This window comes from Lepus europaeus, chromosome 9 (assembly GCF_033115175.1).
Source record: "Lepus europaeus isolate LE1 chromosome 9, mLepTim1.pri, whole genome shotgun sequence".
Classification (NCBI taxonomy): domain Eukaryota; kingdom Metazoa; phylum Chordata; class Mammalia; order Lagomorpha; family Leporidae; genus Lepus; species Lepus europaeus.
This window is the reverse complement of record NC_084835.1, coordinates 30,526,784-30,544,691: the sequence shown is the minus strand read 5'-3', so window position 1 is coordinate 30,544,691 and position 17,908 is coordinate 30,526,784. Positions and strand designations below refer to the sequence as shown.

The 17,908-nt window shown below is 46.8% G+C and overlaps 1 protein-coding gene across 4 annotated transcripts in view; it reads left to right on the top strand.

The window, feature by feature from the left end:
* ARHGEF3 (Rho guanine nucleotide exchange factor 3) overlaps positions 1 to 17,908 on the top strand; it is a 336,022-nt gene that overhangs the window by 276,853 nt on the left and 41,261 nt on the right. For all 4 annotated transcript variants that reach the window (XM_062201120.1, XM_062201117.1, XM_062201118.1 and 1 more), the window contains one exon: positions 10,749 to 10,856. In XM_062201120.1, the coding sequence (XP_062057104.1) occupies positions 10,749 to 10,856 (108 nt within the window). The remainder of the gene's footprint in view (positions 1 to 10,748; positions 10,857 to 17,908) is intronic.

Sequence of the window (17,908 nt, the reverse complement as noted above, 5' to 3'; positions counted from 1 at the left end):
TCATTCCTAAGCCCAGAGGGAGACCAGAAAATGTCCTCAAAGTACTCTTGAGGTTTTTCCATTCCTTCTTCCAGAGCCCAGGAGCAGGAATGAAATCCCAGAGGCATCCTGCTCCTCTTTCCCCTCTGACTCAGCCCAAGGGAGAGCCAGGGAATCCTCTTCACAGAGATCAACAAATGAAGAACTTTTATCCCACCTAAGAATTCCCAAGAAGTCAGGAAATGACCGTGAAGGCCCAGAGCCACAGACTCCTTCTGGGCCCTGTGGATAGAACCAGGCCCTTGTTGCTACCTCGTGGTTGCCACCTTCCAACCAGGCATATCAGCTGCGACCCCATTTCCCAGCACTGGGGAAGGCTGTGGCATGGTGGGCACATCACTCCTGTGGCGTTCTAACCACGAATGCATAACCTGAGTCTAAGGGTGAGAAAACCTGTTCTCCTGGGCCCCGGGTTGGCCTTCCGGTAAGGACCCCAGGGAGATGCCTGCTGGCAGCCCTCCTGCTTGTTCAGAAGGTCCGACTCTTGAAGTACATCAGCTCTGAGCACCTGGTCTGTTCTGCCTCGACAGAGTCAGAGCTTTGCATGCAGTTCCGAGGCCAGATGTGGAGCCAGGGACCACAGACAGACAGAGCGAAACATTTGACTTCCTCTTTTCTCTGAAGGTCTGTAGCACCATGTCTGGGCATGACCAAGATAAGTTTCAGGCGGTGGGGGCTGGCATTTGCTAAAAGAACTCATCCAGGGTGTGGGTGTGTGTTGCTGCTTCAGTCCAAGGTTAAGTAATAGTAACATCCTGTGTAAGAGAACCCGAATGTGGCTTTCTGCTAAACTCCAGTATTTTAGGGCTATTTATTAGAAGTGTTTCATCTTAGGCCAATTTAACCAGTAGCAGACTAATAAAATAACAAATTCGGGCTTGCTGCCAGAACAAATGTTGACTTACCCTTATGATGTTGACTAAAACGAATAAATTTGAAAGTAATTGAGGAGTGAAACCATGGCCAAAAATACATAGTCTGAAACAGTGGTTCTGTTTTATTTTACTGGCACTGTTAAGAGATTATGTTCATAACCTAGGCCACTGCCAGCTTCAGAGTCCCATATTTTACTGAATTATTTTCCAAGGTTCCTTCCCGCCCTCACCTCCCCACCAGCTCACAAACCCCTCACTCAGTAAAAATGTGTTTCCCCATAGCAGGCAAGTAGGACAGGTTCCTTGTCCAACATGGGAGTGAAAATCCAGTGATGACTGGCGGCATAAATGTAGTAAGTTGCTGTCGTCTTCCCTCAGACCCAGAACCGTGTGCTGTGGACATTTGTCTTCCCTCTCGGAGTTTGCGGTCCAGTTCATTGTTTCTCCAGGGTGTAGCGGGTGAAATCCACCTGGCCTGTCCCAGGCCCTGGCTTCTCTTCGTTTTTGCCATTCAGTGTATGTGAACACTGGAGAGCCATAGTGTTTTTGGTCTTGAAAGAAGCAGAAGAGGCCTGGAGGAAATGAAGCCAGGAGAACCCCAGAAATGGTCACACATGGTAACTTCTGCCCCTGATCCTGACTTGCATCCTGTGGGAAACTGTGTGAGTGTGGTTCCAGAGGCTCAAGTCAGCACCGTCCGAGTTGGGCCAAGTGTTCTCCTGGAACCTCTCCCGTGACCAGAGCGCCCCCTACAGCAGCTGCCTTACCTGCAGACTTCGACCCAGAAGCCAGAGGTGCTGACTCACTCACTCAGGCTGACATTTCGGTGATCAACAAGGAATAAATCTCTGTCCAGCCCTCATGGGTTCAGTTTTACAGCCCTGAGAGTTGATCCTTATACTTGTGGATTGGCCCCAAATGTCTTGTGATGTCTCCATTAGCCCTTCCATGAGGGAAAGCTGGAGAAATTGTCAGAGCTTCAACAATCCCACAGCCTGTCTACAGCTTAGGCATGCGGCTGCACTAACTCAGGATGCTCTCCCCACCCCTGCATGAGCAAAAGCAAAAGCAAAAGCAAAAACAAACCCCAGCATTTGGTTTTTGCATTTCAAGACGGGAATTGGCAGATCTTCTCATAGCGCCTGATTCTGGAGGAGGGTCATGAGCCATTTCTTCAAAGAGGAACTCACATCTCCCCTCAGTGCCTCGTACAAGGTAGCCAGGGGCCAAACTTGCTGCTGGGGGAAGACAGACACAAGGATGTGGCCTCCAGGTTTGTGATTAGCCAAAACAGAGGTATCCAGGTGACTTGTTAAAGTCTCGCAAAGCCTATGGTTCCTTTGTTGAAATCACTGAGACGTGTCTGTAGAAGGAAATGATAGTTCTGAACTCACCTCACAGATTAGAAGCCGGGATTTCTGCAACGTGTGTGGCCTCTTCCAGGAATCCAGGTTTCCATTGGAATTTGGGTCTCATTATTTGCCTTTTATTTCTGGTAACAGATGACACCAAATCAGTTATCTCTGTGCCAGGGAAAAGGACAGAAAAAAAATTCAATGGAAATTTTGAAATAGGGAAGAATCCCTATTGTCCTTTTCTATTTCCTGGAAATAGGAAGATCTCCGTCCTTCACGGGCCACAAGGAAGTCCCTGTCCCGTGCCCACAGCCCCACGCCTTTGTTGCTCAGCAGCTTTCGGGAGGCTTCTCATTATTGCCTGTGTATCCTGTGTGCTTGCAGTGGCCACCATGCCCTGCCTGCTGACCACCTCACCTGCCCTGCTCCCTTGCCAGCCCCAGCCAGCACTGAGCTCGTGGGTTCTCTGTCTGGATCAACCTTCTGGTTCTCCCTACTCAGCCAGGGGACGTTCCCCCAAGGGTGACACCTGTGCACTTCAGTGGAGGCCCTTTGCCCATAGGGAAGAAACCGTTCCTGCATTGGGTTTAGAAGGATGCACAAGGTCAGAAAGCATCTCCTCCAATGTATGCATCGATTACAAAGAAAATAGTGGTGACTTCACAGCAGAGAAATCCAGTAGTCACCACTTGTGCGTTAGCTCCCTATAGCTGCTGTGCCAAAGTGTTAATAACCTAGGTGGTTTAAAACAACAGAAATTCATTGTGTTACTGTTTGGAGCCTCAAGTCTGAAATCTTGGTGTCGACAGAGCATGTTTCCTAGAAGTCTGCGAGGAAATCCTTCTCGTTTCTGGTGTTGGCTGGCAGTCCTTGGTGTCATTTGGCTTGTAGATGCATCGCTATAGTCCCTACCTCTGTCCTCACAGGGCCAGCTTCTCCCTGTGTGACTCTGTCTAAATTCTCTCCTCTTCTGAGGACACCTAGTGACTGAATTTAGGACCCACTCTAATCCAGCATGACCTCATCTGAAGTTCATTATAGTGACAAAGATTCTGTTTCCAAATAAGGTTACATTTGTGGGTACTCAGAATTAGAACTTGCACCAGTGTTTTTGTGGAGACATAATTCAAGCTGTAACACCACCATAGCCAAGTCAAGGTGAACATAACCAGTAATAAAATGTAGCAGCGTCATATCCACCCTGTGATAGGATGTACCCAGAAAGGTTAGTCTTCTGTTGTATTCCTGCTGAAGTGCATAAATTGAACCCAATCATGAGGAAACATCAGATACATCCAAATTGGGAGACATACTATAATGTGAATACGGGGTTCTGGATGGATCCTGGAACAGAAAAGGTATATTAGTGGAAAAACTGGTGAGAGCCCAATAGCTGCTGTCCTGGTTCAGTTTGTTGTTTTATGCCAGTGTTTATTTCTTAGTTTTGATAAATGTACCATGGTTATGTAAGGTGTTAATATTAGAGGAAGTGGGGTAAAGGGTGTGTGGGAACATTCTGTAGTGTTGTTTAAAAAGATTTATTTATTTATTTATTTGAAAGGCAGAGTTAGAGAGAAAGAGATCTTGCATCCACTGGTTCACTCCCCAGATGGCTTCAAATGCTGGGACCATACCAGGAACCTGAAGTGCCATCTAGATCTCCCATGTAGGTGGTGGGGATCCAAGTACTTGGGCCATCTTTGGTTGCTTTCCCAGACACATTAGCAGGGAGCTGGATCGGAAACGGAGCAAGGGTGGCATTGTGGCATGGTGGGTAGAGCCACTGCCTGCAACGCTGGTATCCCATTTGGGCACCAGTTCACATCTCGGCTACTCCATTTCCAATCCAGTTTGGTGCCAATGGCCTGGAAAAATTAGCAAAAGATGGCCCAAATGTTTGAGCCCCTGCCACCCATGTGAGAGACCCAGAAGAAGCTCCTGGCTCCTGACTTCGGCCTGGTCCAGCCCTGACAGTTGTAGCCATTTGGGGAGTAAACAAGTAGATGGAAGATTACCTCCCCTAATCTGTAACTGACTTTCAAATTAACAAATATGTCTTTTTAAAAAAAAAAAAAGTGAAGAAATGGAGCAGTCAGCACTTGAATCTGTACTCACATGGGATGTTGGCATCACAGAGGCTCACCCTGCTGTGCCACAATGACAGCCCTTACTCTGTGCTATTTTTCCAAGTCTTCTATAAATCTACCCAATTAGCAAATTTGAGAGCCTGACCAAAACAGATAGATCTGTAAAACAACATGACTTATTTTCAACCATTTTTTAAGAAAAACATTAACAGGGGAGGGGAAGTCTGTAGGAGTTCTTTGAAGAACAAGAGACAAAGCAGCCATCAGGTGCCCCCAAAGCAGAAGAGTGGGGTTGTTGGAAGTAAAGCTTTTGGCATGAAAGGAGGCAGGGGGAGGGGAGAAAAATTGGCAAGCGGGTCAATGAGAGACCCTGAGAGGGTGGGGACGACCCTGGCAGTAGGAGGTGTCATGTCAGAGGCAACGGGAACACAAGAGAGTGGGTGGTGACCTGCAAGATTTGAAGGTGAGGATCACAGGCATAAATCGTACAATGATGTGAACTGCCCTTGTGAGCCTGAGGAAGGGACGTGGTGAGGGCCAGGCAACTGTAGCCTTGATTGGAGATGGGTAGAGGGGCATGAGAATCTGGGGGGATGGAGTTGGGGAAAGCGAAGCGCACTCATAAATTAGAATACAAGGGGAACAGAGGACTCTGTGTGGGCATTCTGTTCTTGCAGGCCCCTTGCTTCCTCTGTGTGTTTCTAGAATCATCAGAATTGAGCTCTGCTGGATTGTTACCCAGTGGAATTGAGTGATCTGGATGGGTCTCTTAATGAGAATGGATTAAGAACCAGCTGACAGAGTAAAGAGAAGACCCCAGGAGGCCAGGCAGCCAGGCTGCTGCCTCTCCATGGGTTTGTCCATCGTGAAATGTGAATTCGCTCTCCCATCTTCCATTTTCCCAGCCATGTGGACCTTTCTCTAGTCCAGTCCATATTAGTGGAGAGTTAGTGAAATTTAGGACTAACTTTCCATTTCACCATGTTCCTTCCATTCTGGGTGATGTCTGTCTTTGGAGTATTTTTTTTCTCACTAGGCCATCACCAACAATTGAAGTAGAAATCTCCTGGGTCACCTGTCTATTTGTACAATGACTTTATGTCCATGATGGAGGGAAGAGGAATAAAAAAACTGTTTAATATGGAGAATTTTGACATGAACCATAGGCAGGACTGCATGCAGAGTACCGTGTGCCTGGCACTCAGCTTTGACATCTACCAACCTGTGACCAGTTGTATTTCCTTCCCATCTTCTCCTTTCCTCGACCTCAGATTATTTTGAAGTGGATGCCAGGCATCCTATTTTTTTAATATCCTTTATTCATTTCTATTAATGATTAGGGAAAGTTGGTGTTATATTTGGCAGATTTGTTCAGAACGTGGAAGAATAAAATGCAGTAGGCTAGGATAGGACACTCACAGTAAAAGTCAGATATATCGCTTGCCTACCAAGGGATGACCCTGCTTGCCCAGTTCCAGAAAGAGTATGAAAATCAAGTATATACCACCTGCTGGAACCTGACAGTGACTAAGTATGAGAGGGTGGGTACCTGGGCCTAGTTGTCTTCAAACGTGTCACAGCAGAAAAGCTGAAGCTGAGGCCCTCTGGCCAGGGAGCTCTTGCCTACAGGTATCATATAGCACGCTTCCTCTCATCCTCAAGTGGATAAGAATAGCTTCTGTGTTCTTTAATGGTTAGCAACAACCAGAAGATTAACGTTTTGTGACTTGAAAATTATATGAAATTTTAATTTTAGTGTCCATAAATAAAGGTCTAATGAAACATAGCCATACTCATTTATTTATATATTGTTCAGAGTTGGTAACAGAAGGTCTTCAGGTACTTGTCACAGAAGCTGGACAGTCCACAAAGTCTCAATAAAATATTTGAGTCTGGGGGCCAGCACGGTGGCTCACTTGGTTAATCCTCCGCCTGCGGCACTGGCATCCCATATGGGTGCCAGGTTCTAGTCCCGGTTGCTCCTCTTCCAGTCCAGCTCTGTGCTGTAGCCCAGGAGGGCAGTGGAGGATGGCCCAAGTGCTCGGGCCCCTGCACCTGAATGGGAAACCAGGAAGAAGCACGTGGCTCCTGGCTTTGGATCAGCACAGCGACATCCGTAGCAGCCATTTGGGGAGTGAACCAATGGAAGGAAGACCTTTCTCTCTGTCTCTCTCTCACTGTCTAACTTTACCTGTCAAATAACTGGCCACTCGCAAAGCATTAACCAAGCCCTGGTTGTATGGCATGGACTCTGGAGTCTACCTTCTCAAGTTTAAATCCTGGCCACCTTTTTTTCAGCATAATGGCTTTAAACAAATTGAGCACTCCATGCCTCACTTTGTCCATCTCTAAAATGGGGATCATAACAGGAGCTGCCTTGAAGGGATGTTAGAAGGAGCACATGAGTTAATATCTGTAAAGCACTGAGACTGTGACCAGTATTGGGTCCTGTGACTACTGTTAGCTTGTTGTTGTTGTTGTTACTTATACCAGAGGTTCTCAGTCATTGTGCAATTGTAGCTTCCTATTTAACCTGAGCACGACGAAGACCACCTGGAGTGTTCCTACCAGGACCCTGCACGTGCAGCCTGCAAATGCTTCCCTGATGCTTCCAAACATCGGGGAGGCTTTTGTGTGACTCCATCAGCTACCTCCTGGCACAGTCAGTTGCCACCTCTCCTTTGCTCCTGGCCGGCTGTAGAGCAGCTCAGAGCCACACTGCCCTGCCCTGCACAGAGTGCTTGTGCTGCGTTTCCAGTCCCTCCTGGGCTGTGCTTGTGGCTCAGTGAAGGTCATGGCTCGGTGAAGGTCGAGTCTCAGGACAGCTGCAGGTGTGATGTCCTGCTAATCCCAGCCCCTCACTCGGGCTGCAGAATTGAAGTGCAGGGAGAATGGGGGCTTCCTGTATGCTGTTTCTGTTTCAGCAGAACGACCTTTTGAGGACTTAAAAATTATACTAGCTTGTATTGATATGATCAGCATTTTCTTACATAAGTCTGCTTTGACTTTTACCTGTTGATGGGAAGAATGAGGAGGGCATACAAACGATTGTATTCCTTAGAGAAAAAATATTCAAATCCATTTAATGCAGAAACTCATTAAAATAAAGCACATGGAGTACTTTATTCCCCTTTTTTCATAGTTTAAACTGCTGAATCGATTCCTTTATGAAAACATAGCACCTCTTTGCCTTCCTTCCTTTATTCTTTCCTCTCACCTCTTTTTCTTTTCCTTCTTTACTTTCCCCCTCCTTGTCTTCTGATGGGTGAGGAAAAAAATGTTTGACAAAAGTCCATAGCAATCCAGGATAAATTCTCAGTAGACTTGGTGCAGAAGGAGACTTTCTACACTTGATAAAAGGTGCCTTCCATACGCTTAGCAAACACAGTACTTAATGATGAAATCTTAATAATAATTATTTTGGAACCAGGAATTAGACTAGTGTACCCACTCTGTCAGCTTGTAATTATTTATATATATAAATATATATAGGACTAGATAGATATAGATATAGATATAGATATAGATATAGATAGTCCTACCCAGTGCAGTAACACAAGAAAAATGAAAAAATTAGAAGGCCTGGAAAAGTTGGAACAAAACTTGTTATTCACAAAATACTGACTACACAGACTGCTTAATGTCTTAAAAAAAAAAAACTCTTTAGTGAGTTGCCGTCTTGCCCCATCCTTAAATCACGTGGCAGGGTGTTGTCTGCACTTGACAGGACAACTTGTTCCTGGTTTGAGTGGAGAGCTTGCCGAGCTTAGGTTGTCAGAGGATGCTTCTCTGCAGGTTGTGTTTTGTCCTCCCTGCAAAGCCTGAAGGCATCCCCGGAATTGCTTTTGCTAGTTCTTAGTGGAGCTGTTTAGCTAGAATCTGGAAACATTTCCCCTGAGGGCTCTCTTTAGACAGCAGTAAAATGTGGCTGGAGACATACTGAGTAAATGGAAAAGAAAAATCAAATTAGGCCAAGAATTTTTTTAATCTCCTATTCTCACAAAAGCCCTCAAGGAGAACACCGTAATTCATGCTTCCCTCATGTGGTCAAGCATAAAGCTTCCCCCATAGCTGGAATAACCTGTCAGTGTTCTGGTATTGCACTTGCACCTGCCAACACAGCTGGACCATAGCACTAAATCATGCAGCAATGACTTCTGCAAAGACACTCGCAGCCCGGGAATGTCAGATTGCCAGAGAGTAGCCCGATGTTCATCTCCAAATGGGCAATGCCTGAGGAAAGTGGTTTTAATTACAAGCTCGCATGGTAGCACAGCGCTCAGCCACAGGGGGGCTGGATCTGCATCTTGTAGCTGTGCAGAAAGTGCCTGTCTGCCTGGGTCATGTAAAATGGGCAGCGGAGTCAGCAGAACCTTAGAAAAGATGACACAGCAAGTGGCACAGAGCTGGATCATCCCCATCCTGCCAAGTGCACCGTGCTCCCTCCCATTTTTAAAGTAAAAGAACCCAATTGTTCTCCCTTCCACTTCCCACTTCTGAGATGGAATCTGTAACCCAGTAGCTTTTGTCCTAAAAATGAGACCCAGATTCTCTGCACTCTGAGATACAGGCAGAATTATCTGAGACTAAGTCCTTTTCCCCCAGGGAGTCCTCTGTCTCCTTACTTGCTGCAATGCAGTTTGTGCCACCGAAGATAGTGATATAACAACCCTGGCATTTCTAGCTAAAGCAGAAGCCATTTAGAGAAATTGAGGGGATGCTCAAGGCTCAAGAGGCTGTGAGTGTGAGAGTGTGTGTGTATGTGTGTGTGCATGTGCACGCGCACGTTCAGTACGCCAGTGGTGCAGCTCTGACGTAAAATACATTTTTAAAAATCCTCCTCCGGGCACAGATGCTCAGGAGCCAGGCCGTGGGCGAGGAGCATCCTGAAGGGCACTGTCCCCTGGAAAGCAGGAGGGTTTTTGGACCTCTGCGTTTTGCACTCACATCATTGAAGGACCATATCATCTCCTGTTGGGAGGTTCAGCCGTTGCATTTTGGAAGTGAGCCTTCCCAGAGTTGGAGAGTTTTCTGCTACCCATTCACCTTAGCATCCTAGGAAGCAAAAGAGGTACCTGGCAGCCTCTAGATTCATTCTTCGTCTTGGAAAAATATTTGCTTCAAGAAATCGTCAAATTGTTCTTGCCCACACCGTGGGATCGTTTTGAACCTTTTTTTTTTTTAAGTTTTTTAATTTGTCCATTTAAATGCCAGAAAGCTTGGAGACAGTCTGTTTCAAAGAAATCTGCTTTCTGAAGCTGGCGAGGGCATAAAATGGCAAGATAACATCTCAGCAGGATTCTAAATCCAGGAAAGATTTTTCCCAGGCACCTGCTATGCACCTTGCCGGGATGCCTTGGAGAAGCTGAAGTTCTGGGTTCACTCTGGAAACTTGGAAAGCAATGGCTGAGAAGGAAAGATGAGCAGCTGCAGGCTCCCTTTGGAAATGATTGAGGTTTGCCGTCACAGTTGGCGAGTTGGGCTTTTTCCATCGAAATTTGGGGTCTTCATGTGCTGTCCATCATCTACTCCAGGTCAGATGGAACTTAGGAAAGCAAGGGTAACTGTTCTTTTTGTCTCTGTAGAACGTTCTGTCTGTCGTCTCTTCTTCCCCATAGTCTGTTGGTTTTATTTGTGTCATTTTCATCAGCGAAGTCCCTGCTCCCCTTCAGTTGTCAGCTTGGTTGGGAGTCAGTCGCAGATCTGTAAATGAGGATTTATGGGGAGGGGATCTTCAAAACTTGTGGTTATAAATAGTATAGATGCTGAAGTCCATGGCAGGGTTTTCTCTCCGTACATTTTCCTTTGCTGTCGGGTTGCTGTTTGTAAATATGAGTATGTGCATTCCAGGTGCACGGTGGATACAAAATGCTTTTTTAGAGCCCAGAAATAGAAGTTCTTTTTAAAAATACTGTGATTTTTAAGAAATTGAGTAAACTACCTCTGTGCTGTAGAAATGCCATTGCGAAAAAGAAGAGGCAATCTGGTGCAAAGGTTTTGAAAGAGATGAAACCAGAAGCAACCAAAGACAAATGCCTGACAAGGTCATTACTTTTCCCTGCAGAAGGGATGGGGAGAATGATTTTACAAAGTGGCAGCTTCCAAATTAGAATCTGGCAGATCCTGGGGGTGAGAGATAAGGGGCATGTCCTTGCCCCTTTCCGATGCTCATGCTCGCTCTCAAAAGCACCGCTGCCATCATCCCCTGCTGTTTCCCCCTCCCTGGCTGCTCAACCAGCTCTTCTCCCAGAGCTGGAGCAAGACAGGGCACTGTTTACATTCCACACATCGGTGTGCAGCTCACGTAATTGCATGCGATTATATGGCGCAGTTGTATTGTCCCCAAAATTGACCTTGACATTTTCTTCTTTTTTTTTTTCTTAACTCCACAGGAGCCCAGTAATAAACGGGTCAAACCTCTTTCCAGAGTCACGTCACTAGCAAACCTCATCCCCCCCGTGAAGGCCACACCATTAAAGCGTTTCAGCCAAACCCTGCAGGTAAGAAGGGCACGGTGGGCTCCTGGTTACAAAAAAGCCCTGTTGTTGCTGGAGGGGACATTCCTGTCCTACCCAGATCTTCCCCCGGTTACAGCTTGACCTGCATTCATGCTTTCAGTAGTAGAGCACAAGTGAGGGGACCGAAAGGAAGAAAGGTGTTTTCACCTTGCAACCTGGGGTCGGGTGGAGTTGGCACCCTTCCTGCTGCTCTTCCGTCACAGTTGCATTCCTGAGTCACGTTCCCCAGCCAGATCTGCTATCACAGGTTTTCTCCTCAAACATCTGTGGGCATCCTAAGGAAACCAGCACATGATGTGAACAGGAGGGCAGTGTCAGCCAGGGCCAGCAAACTGCACATGTCCATGAAGCCTAGCTGGCCACCTGTTTTGTTCCAGCGCATCCGCTGAAAATGGTTTTTACTTTTTAAAATGCTTGCGGGGAAATAAACCAAAATCTGAATGATAGCCATGATGTGAAAACTGTACCAAGTTCCAATTTTCCAGCCCATAAATAAAGTTTTGTCACATCCCAGCTGTGCCCCTCTGTGTGTGCATTGTCTGTGGCTGCTCTCACACAGCAGTGGCCAAGTTGAGTAATTGTCAGAGAGTCCACCAGGGTTGCAGAGCCAAAGGTATTTGCTCTCTGACCCTTCCCAGAAAATGTTTGCTCACCCTTGGCCTAGAACAAGAGCCCTGCAGTAAGGGACCTCCTTCTGACCTCAGCCTGTCGCTCAGACTTTGTCACCATGGGCAGGTGCTTTAACCTCTCCAGGTTTTGCTTTTATTACTCATGGGTACATGTTGCAGGACACCACCAGTTGCTTGATAGAATTATCGTAAAGACTTACAGGACAGTGTTCACAGTTCTTGGTTTCCTGCCTTGGCCCCAGTGAACAATCACTTACGTCCTAATTAGTTAGCTAAGCAGTACATATTAGCTACTAAGATAGTTTTTCAGTCCACAAGTGGTTGTGGTTATTCTTGTTCTGAAACTACTGATGAGGTTTATCTTTTAGGGTGAAAACAGTTTTGTCCAAGGCCTCGGGCCCAATGTGACAATCCACTGAAGCCCACGGAAGTCGTGCCATCAAGATTCTCTCCGTTTCATTGAGCAGTGACCTTGGGTCTGCCATTTCCTATTTGTCCTGAATACTTGTGCTTGGCAGTATTTTTTGTCTTTGCTTCCTGAGTTTTGCAGAACATCGTGGACCAGAATCCCAGGTGTCTCCTAGGCGTGTCCCGTGACTTGAGAACTGTCTGGAGTTCTTTAGCTCTTTCTCCCCTCCGTTGGGCCGCTCTGCCATGGCTGCAGAGCAAGTCATTCTTGCTACTCTCTCGCAGGCCCTGTCCCTCTCCCACGCTTATCTCCTTCCTCTGTTAGCTCTGCTGAGTTTCTCCTAAATGAACAGCCCTTCAGCTGATGAGCTGTAGGTCTGAGTCTGTCTCTCAGTGCTTGGGCTTCTGGGTTATCCCCTGGTCCCCTTTGTGGGAGAACAAAGGGGAAAGAGGGTAGAGTCGTCTGGGGAGCCCGATGAAGGGCTTTGAAGCTGTGAAGAAGAATGTGCTTGCCTCCTCTCCCTCATGACCAGCCCTTTGGCCCTCCAGACAAGTTCATCACGGCCTTCCCCTGGAAGACTCATCACCGCCCTACTATTGCACATCTGGTCTTTTGCTGAGTTCTGCATTTTGGAAATTCTTTAGTTTGTCTACTGCATTTCACCCTTTCCTCCCCATCCCCATGGCCATGGCTCAGGTTCACTCTGTCATTGCTTCCTCCATTGGTTATGGGCCTCCACCTTGCTGGCCATCTCTTCCTGTTGTTTCTCCTGGGACAGCCCATCCTCTTCCCAGAAAGGCCATCACTGCTTCACCAAGCATTGAGTGAGCCCTTGGTGTGTACAAGACTCAGCTCCCTGCCCTCGCATTGCTGTGTTCTAGACAGAGTTGCCTTCTCGTTGCTTCATGGCAGGGCTGGGCCTGGGTTCCCACATGACAGTAATGAGCTGGACGTTGGCAACCAGCCAGCTGTCACCTATAGGTGTCCCCATTCTTCTCACTCGTCCTTCTAACACCTGGCCCCTTCACTCATCATCTTGCCCACCCTGTAGGCTTCTGTGGTTGTGTTTCTGGGTCTGGGGAAAATCAGCACCAAGCATTTGCTGTGCCTGTGTCAGCCCTGCCATGCCTGCGTTTCTCTTTAATATTCTTCATCGTCGATCCTGGCAGTCTTTCTTTTCTCCCGTTTCTGGGGATCCTCCCCAAGGAACACTGCAGGAAATAGCTGATCACCTTGGAAATTTGTGTTGACCTAAAAAACGGGGACAAAAGAAACCAAGCTTTATCTAAAATCCAACAGACTGAAAATAAGCAAGGTTGAGAAAACCAGGCTCCAGAGAGGGTCAGACATGCGGAAATTGGTTTCTAAAACCTCAAAGGATTTTAAAAAATAATTTGTAAATGTCCTTTTTTCAAATATCGTGAGACATAGCTGACTCCATACTCCACGTGTTGGACAGAAACGACCTGCAGAAATAGAACGGTTCTTCATGGTGACTGAGCACACAGACACGAGGGCGTTGGAGCTGTGTGCTTGTGCTTGAGCGAATCCTTGTGGGGTCGATGAATGGAAACACACCCCGAAGGTTATGTGCAGAGTTGGACAGCTGTGTTTGCAGGATGGGGTACGAAGCATGGAGAATGCCATCTCGTCCCCAAGATGTCTCCCTGGTTCTCATGGCAGTGCGTGCAGTGCAAGTTCTGCCGCATTATTTCCAGTCCTAGCAGCCCAGCAATCCATCACTTTGCAAACAGTTCCCCTGAGCAGCTAGACCAGAAGAGGGTGCTCGCGCAGCCTGGAGTGTAGAGAAGAGGTAGGGGAAGAGCAGGCCCCAGTGGGCTGTTCAGTGGGCCAAGTTCCTGTCCTTTCCCATTTTGTCTGTGTCTTGGTGCCTATTCTAATAGGGCAGGAGCAGAGGACAAGGACTGTATGGCTGTCCCCAACCTCTCAGTCATTCATTCCTTACCCACAGGTGTGCATTATGTGTGACTTCTCTGTTCCACTCATGACTCCAGGCTATCATGCACTTTGGTTCTCTGTTTTCATATCCCTTTTCCCCGGCTCCTGTCAGCTTAGAGACATGTGTGTCCCTCAGGCTATTCTGTTAGGTCTCTCAGGTTGGCTTCATTTCTTTGTAGAACAAGAGATGACTTCGGCCCAAGCACAGTGCTTGGAGTTTCTCTCTGGCTCCTTGGGAGGCCGTGGGCTAGCTCTGGGGGAGCCAGGACTGCTCAGCTCTAAAAAGCAACGTTAAAAGCAGAGTCGTGACTGTGAGTGGTCCCTGCAGCCACCGTGCAGCACGACACTGCAAGGTTTGTTCTCTCTTGCCTCCCCGCACCCATCTGGGCTGGGGGCTTGGGCCTCAGCACAAAGGCGGCGTTTGTGAGCATCAGGGAGGGACAGCCCAACTGCGTGGCACTCTGTCTGCCTCTCACCAGGAAGTTTAGCCCTGCCGGTAGACTCCAGCACAGATGTCTGGATCCCTCCGGGCCTATAAATCCCTCCCCTGAGCTGCCTGGAAGGAAAGTCTGGCCCAGCTCTGAAAGAAGCCGGCATGTGCAGCAAGGAAGGCGAGCTCACCTCAGGCCAGCCACTCGCCAAGCCCTGCCTCTCCCTGTCCACAGCTGTGTGGGGCGTCTGGGCTCATTTGAGCCAGGTCAGCACATGCTGTGGCGCGCTGTGATCATCACCCTGTGATGTGGTCCTTCGTTCTCTTTGGATGTGAACTTTCCTCTTTTCCATTATGAAAGTGCATGTGCGTCATGCAAAAATACAAGAAAGAGAAAGACAAAAGAACACATAGAACCCTCCGTTGCAAAACAGCTCCCGTTCACGTTTTAATAATTTCCTTCCACTATTATTCTATGGTAAGTATATAACTTACATATCGTGAGCATGACTTGGGGTTATTCATGGTTTGTCCCACTTTCTCTGAGTGACCTGTTTATGGTGATTGGGGATGGCCAATTGCTTTTGCATTCTTCTGGGTCATGGCCTTACCTGTTTCCAAGCTACACAGTTAGGTAAGATCATCTTTGTCCTGGGTGTAGCCTCTTGAGGGAGATGCACCTTTTATCAAAGTTAAACATCACTATTTCTTTTTTCTTTTTTTTTAATGATTGCTTTCATGGAGTGTATCTCTCTCTTTTTTTTTTTAAGTTTTTATTTATTGGAGCCAATGCTGTGGCATAGTGGGTAAAGCCACCACCTACAGTGTGGCATCCCATATGGGCACCAGTTCAAGTCCTGGCTGCTCCACTTCTGATTCAGCTCTCTTCTATGACTTGGGAAAGCAGCAGAAGATGGCCCAAGTCCTTGGGCCCCTGGACCCACGTGGGAGACATAGAAGAAATGCCTGGGTCCTGGCTCCTGGCTTCAGTTTGAGAGTGAACCAGTGAGTGGAGGACTTTGTCCCTCTCCCTCTCCCTCTCCCTCTCTCTCTCCCACTCCCTTCCCTCTCCCTCTCCCTGTCTCTCTGAGAGGCAGAGTTACAGAGAGAGAAAGAGAGAGAGAGAGATGGCCACAACAGCCGGAGCTGTGCCGACCCAAAGCCAAGAGCCAGTAGCCAGGATCTTCTTCCAGATCTGCCACATGGGTTCAGGAGCCCAAGTACTTGAGCCATCTTCTACTGCTTTTCCAGGCCATAGGAGAGAGCTAGGTAGGAAGAGAGGCACAGCTGGGACTAGAACCAGCACCCATATGGAATGCCAGTGCCAAAGGCAGAGGGTTAGCCCACTATGCCATAGCACTGGCCCCAAACATCACTCTTTCTTTTTAATGCATTTTGCTTTAGATTGTGGTTTGTTTTTTTTTTGTTATCATTGTTGCTGTTTGCATTTTTCTTAATGCGTTTTGTTCTGTTTTCAACTTCCTGTTGTCATTTTGCTAAATGAGAACTCTTTATCAGTTTAGGAGAAGTATTATATTACAGTTATTCTTGGAAAATATGATCTTTATGGGCAGACTGTGTATGATTTCAGCGTGTTGATGGGAAAATTTCTTCTATATAACCAGTCCTATCAATCGATTTTTGGGCATGAGTATTTTTGTATTATCAAATAACTCTGGGTTGAATGTCTTGTGAAAGCCTTTGTCCTATTTGTAAGAACCTTCTATTGTGCTTTCTTTTTTGATTATATAATATCATGGAAAAGTTGAAAAATAGGCTGAAGCACAGAAAAAAGAGTAAAAGGCACTTTAATCCCATCTCCCCATCACCCAAAAAATCATTTATCTGGTTTTTGTACATCCTCAGGCAGTCTTTTACCACATATCTGTGTCTGCATTTTTAAAAACAAAATAAAATTCCTTTTACATATACTACTTTAAAACTGGCTTTAGTCTTAATGGGATAAAATAACTTGATGGCATAAGAATTTTTTTCTTTTTTTAAAAAAAGATTTATTTATTTATTTGTTTAACAGGTAGAGTTACAGACAGTGAGAGAGACAGAGAGAAAGGTCTTCCTTCCATTGGTTCACCCCCCAAATGGCTGCCAGGGCCAGTGCGCTGCACCGATCTGAAGCCAGGAGCCAGGCGCTTCCTCCTGGTCTCCCACGCTGGTGCAGGGGCCCAAGCACTTGGGCCATCCTCCAGTGCCTTCCCAGGTCACAGCAGAGAGCTGGACTGGAAGAGGAGCAACCAGGACTAGAACCCGGTGCTCATATGGTACGCCGGCACTGCAGGTGGAGGATCAGCCAAGTGATCACGGTGCCGGGCCCAGGAAATTTTTCACATGATTAAATATTTTTCTTGGACCCCTCCCCTTTTTTTTTGAGAGAGAGAAAGAGAAAACTCCCATGCATTGATTCTTTCCTCAAATGCCCACAACAATTAGGACCAGGGCCAGAGCCGGGAGCTGTGAATTAAGTTCTTGTCTCCCACATGGGCAGCAGGAACCCAATCAGTTGTGCTGTCACTGCTGACTCCTAAGATTCACACTGGCAGGGAGCTGGAGTCAGCAGCCAGAGCCAGGCCTCCAACCCAGGAACTCCAGTGTAGGATGCCGACATCTTAACCAGCAAGGCTAAATGTCTGCTCCATTGACCCAATCCTTTTTTTGTTTTTAAGATGTATTTGTTTATTTACTTGAAAGAGTTACAAGAGAGAAAAGGAGAGACAGAGATCTTCCATCCTCTGATTGATCCCCTTGATAGCCATAGCAGGCAGGGCTGGTCCAGGCTGAAGTTAGGAACCAGGAGCTTCATCCAAGTCTCCCACATGGGTAGCAGGGGCCCAAATAGTTGGGGCATCTTCTGCTACTTTTCCCAGGCCATTAGCAGGGAGCTGGAAATGGGGCAGCCAGGATAAGAAGCAGCTCACATATGGGATGCTGGTGTCACAGGCTGCAGCTTTAACTAGTATGGCATAACACCAGCCCCTAATCCCTTTTTCTAAAAAATATTTATTTATTTATTTAAAAGGTTAGAGAGAGAGGGAGAATCACTCTGTCTCACCCTCTGTCATTCTGCTTTTCAAATAAAAAAATAAATAAATGTCTTTGTTTAACATCAGTTTATTTTGCTGCAAAAAATTTTTGAAATCCATGTATGAGACATCTTCAAGAAGTTCATAGGAAACACATATTATGAAAAAATGAGGCATGAAAATTCAAAATATGTTTCTACCAAAATAAATTTTTCTTTTAAAGTATATTATTTTTTAAAATATTTATTCATTCATTCATTCATTTATTTGAAAAGCAGAGTAACGGGGGTGGGGCGGGGGAGAAAGAAAGAGAAGGACATCTTCCATCTGCAAAATCACTCCCCAAATGCCTGCATCAGGCAGGACTGGGCCAGGCTGATGCCAGGAGTCTGAAACTCCATCCTGATCTCCCACATGGGTGTCAGGAGCCCAAGTCCTTGGCTGTTTTCTGCCGCCATCTCAGGTGCACCAACAGGAAGCTGGATGGGAGGCAGAGCAGCTGGGACTTGAACAAGTGGTCCAATATGGGATGCTGGCGAAGCAAGCAGAAGCTTAACCCTCCATGCCAC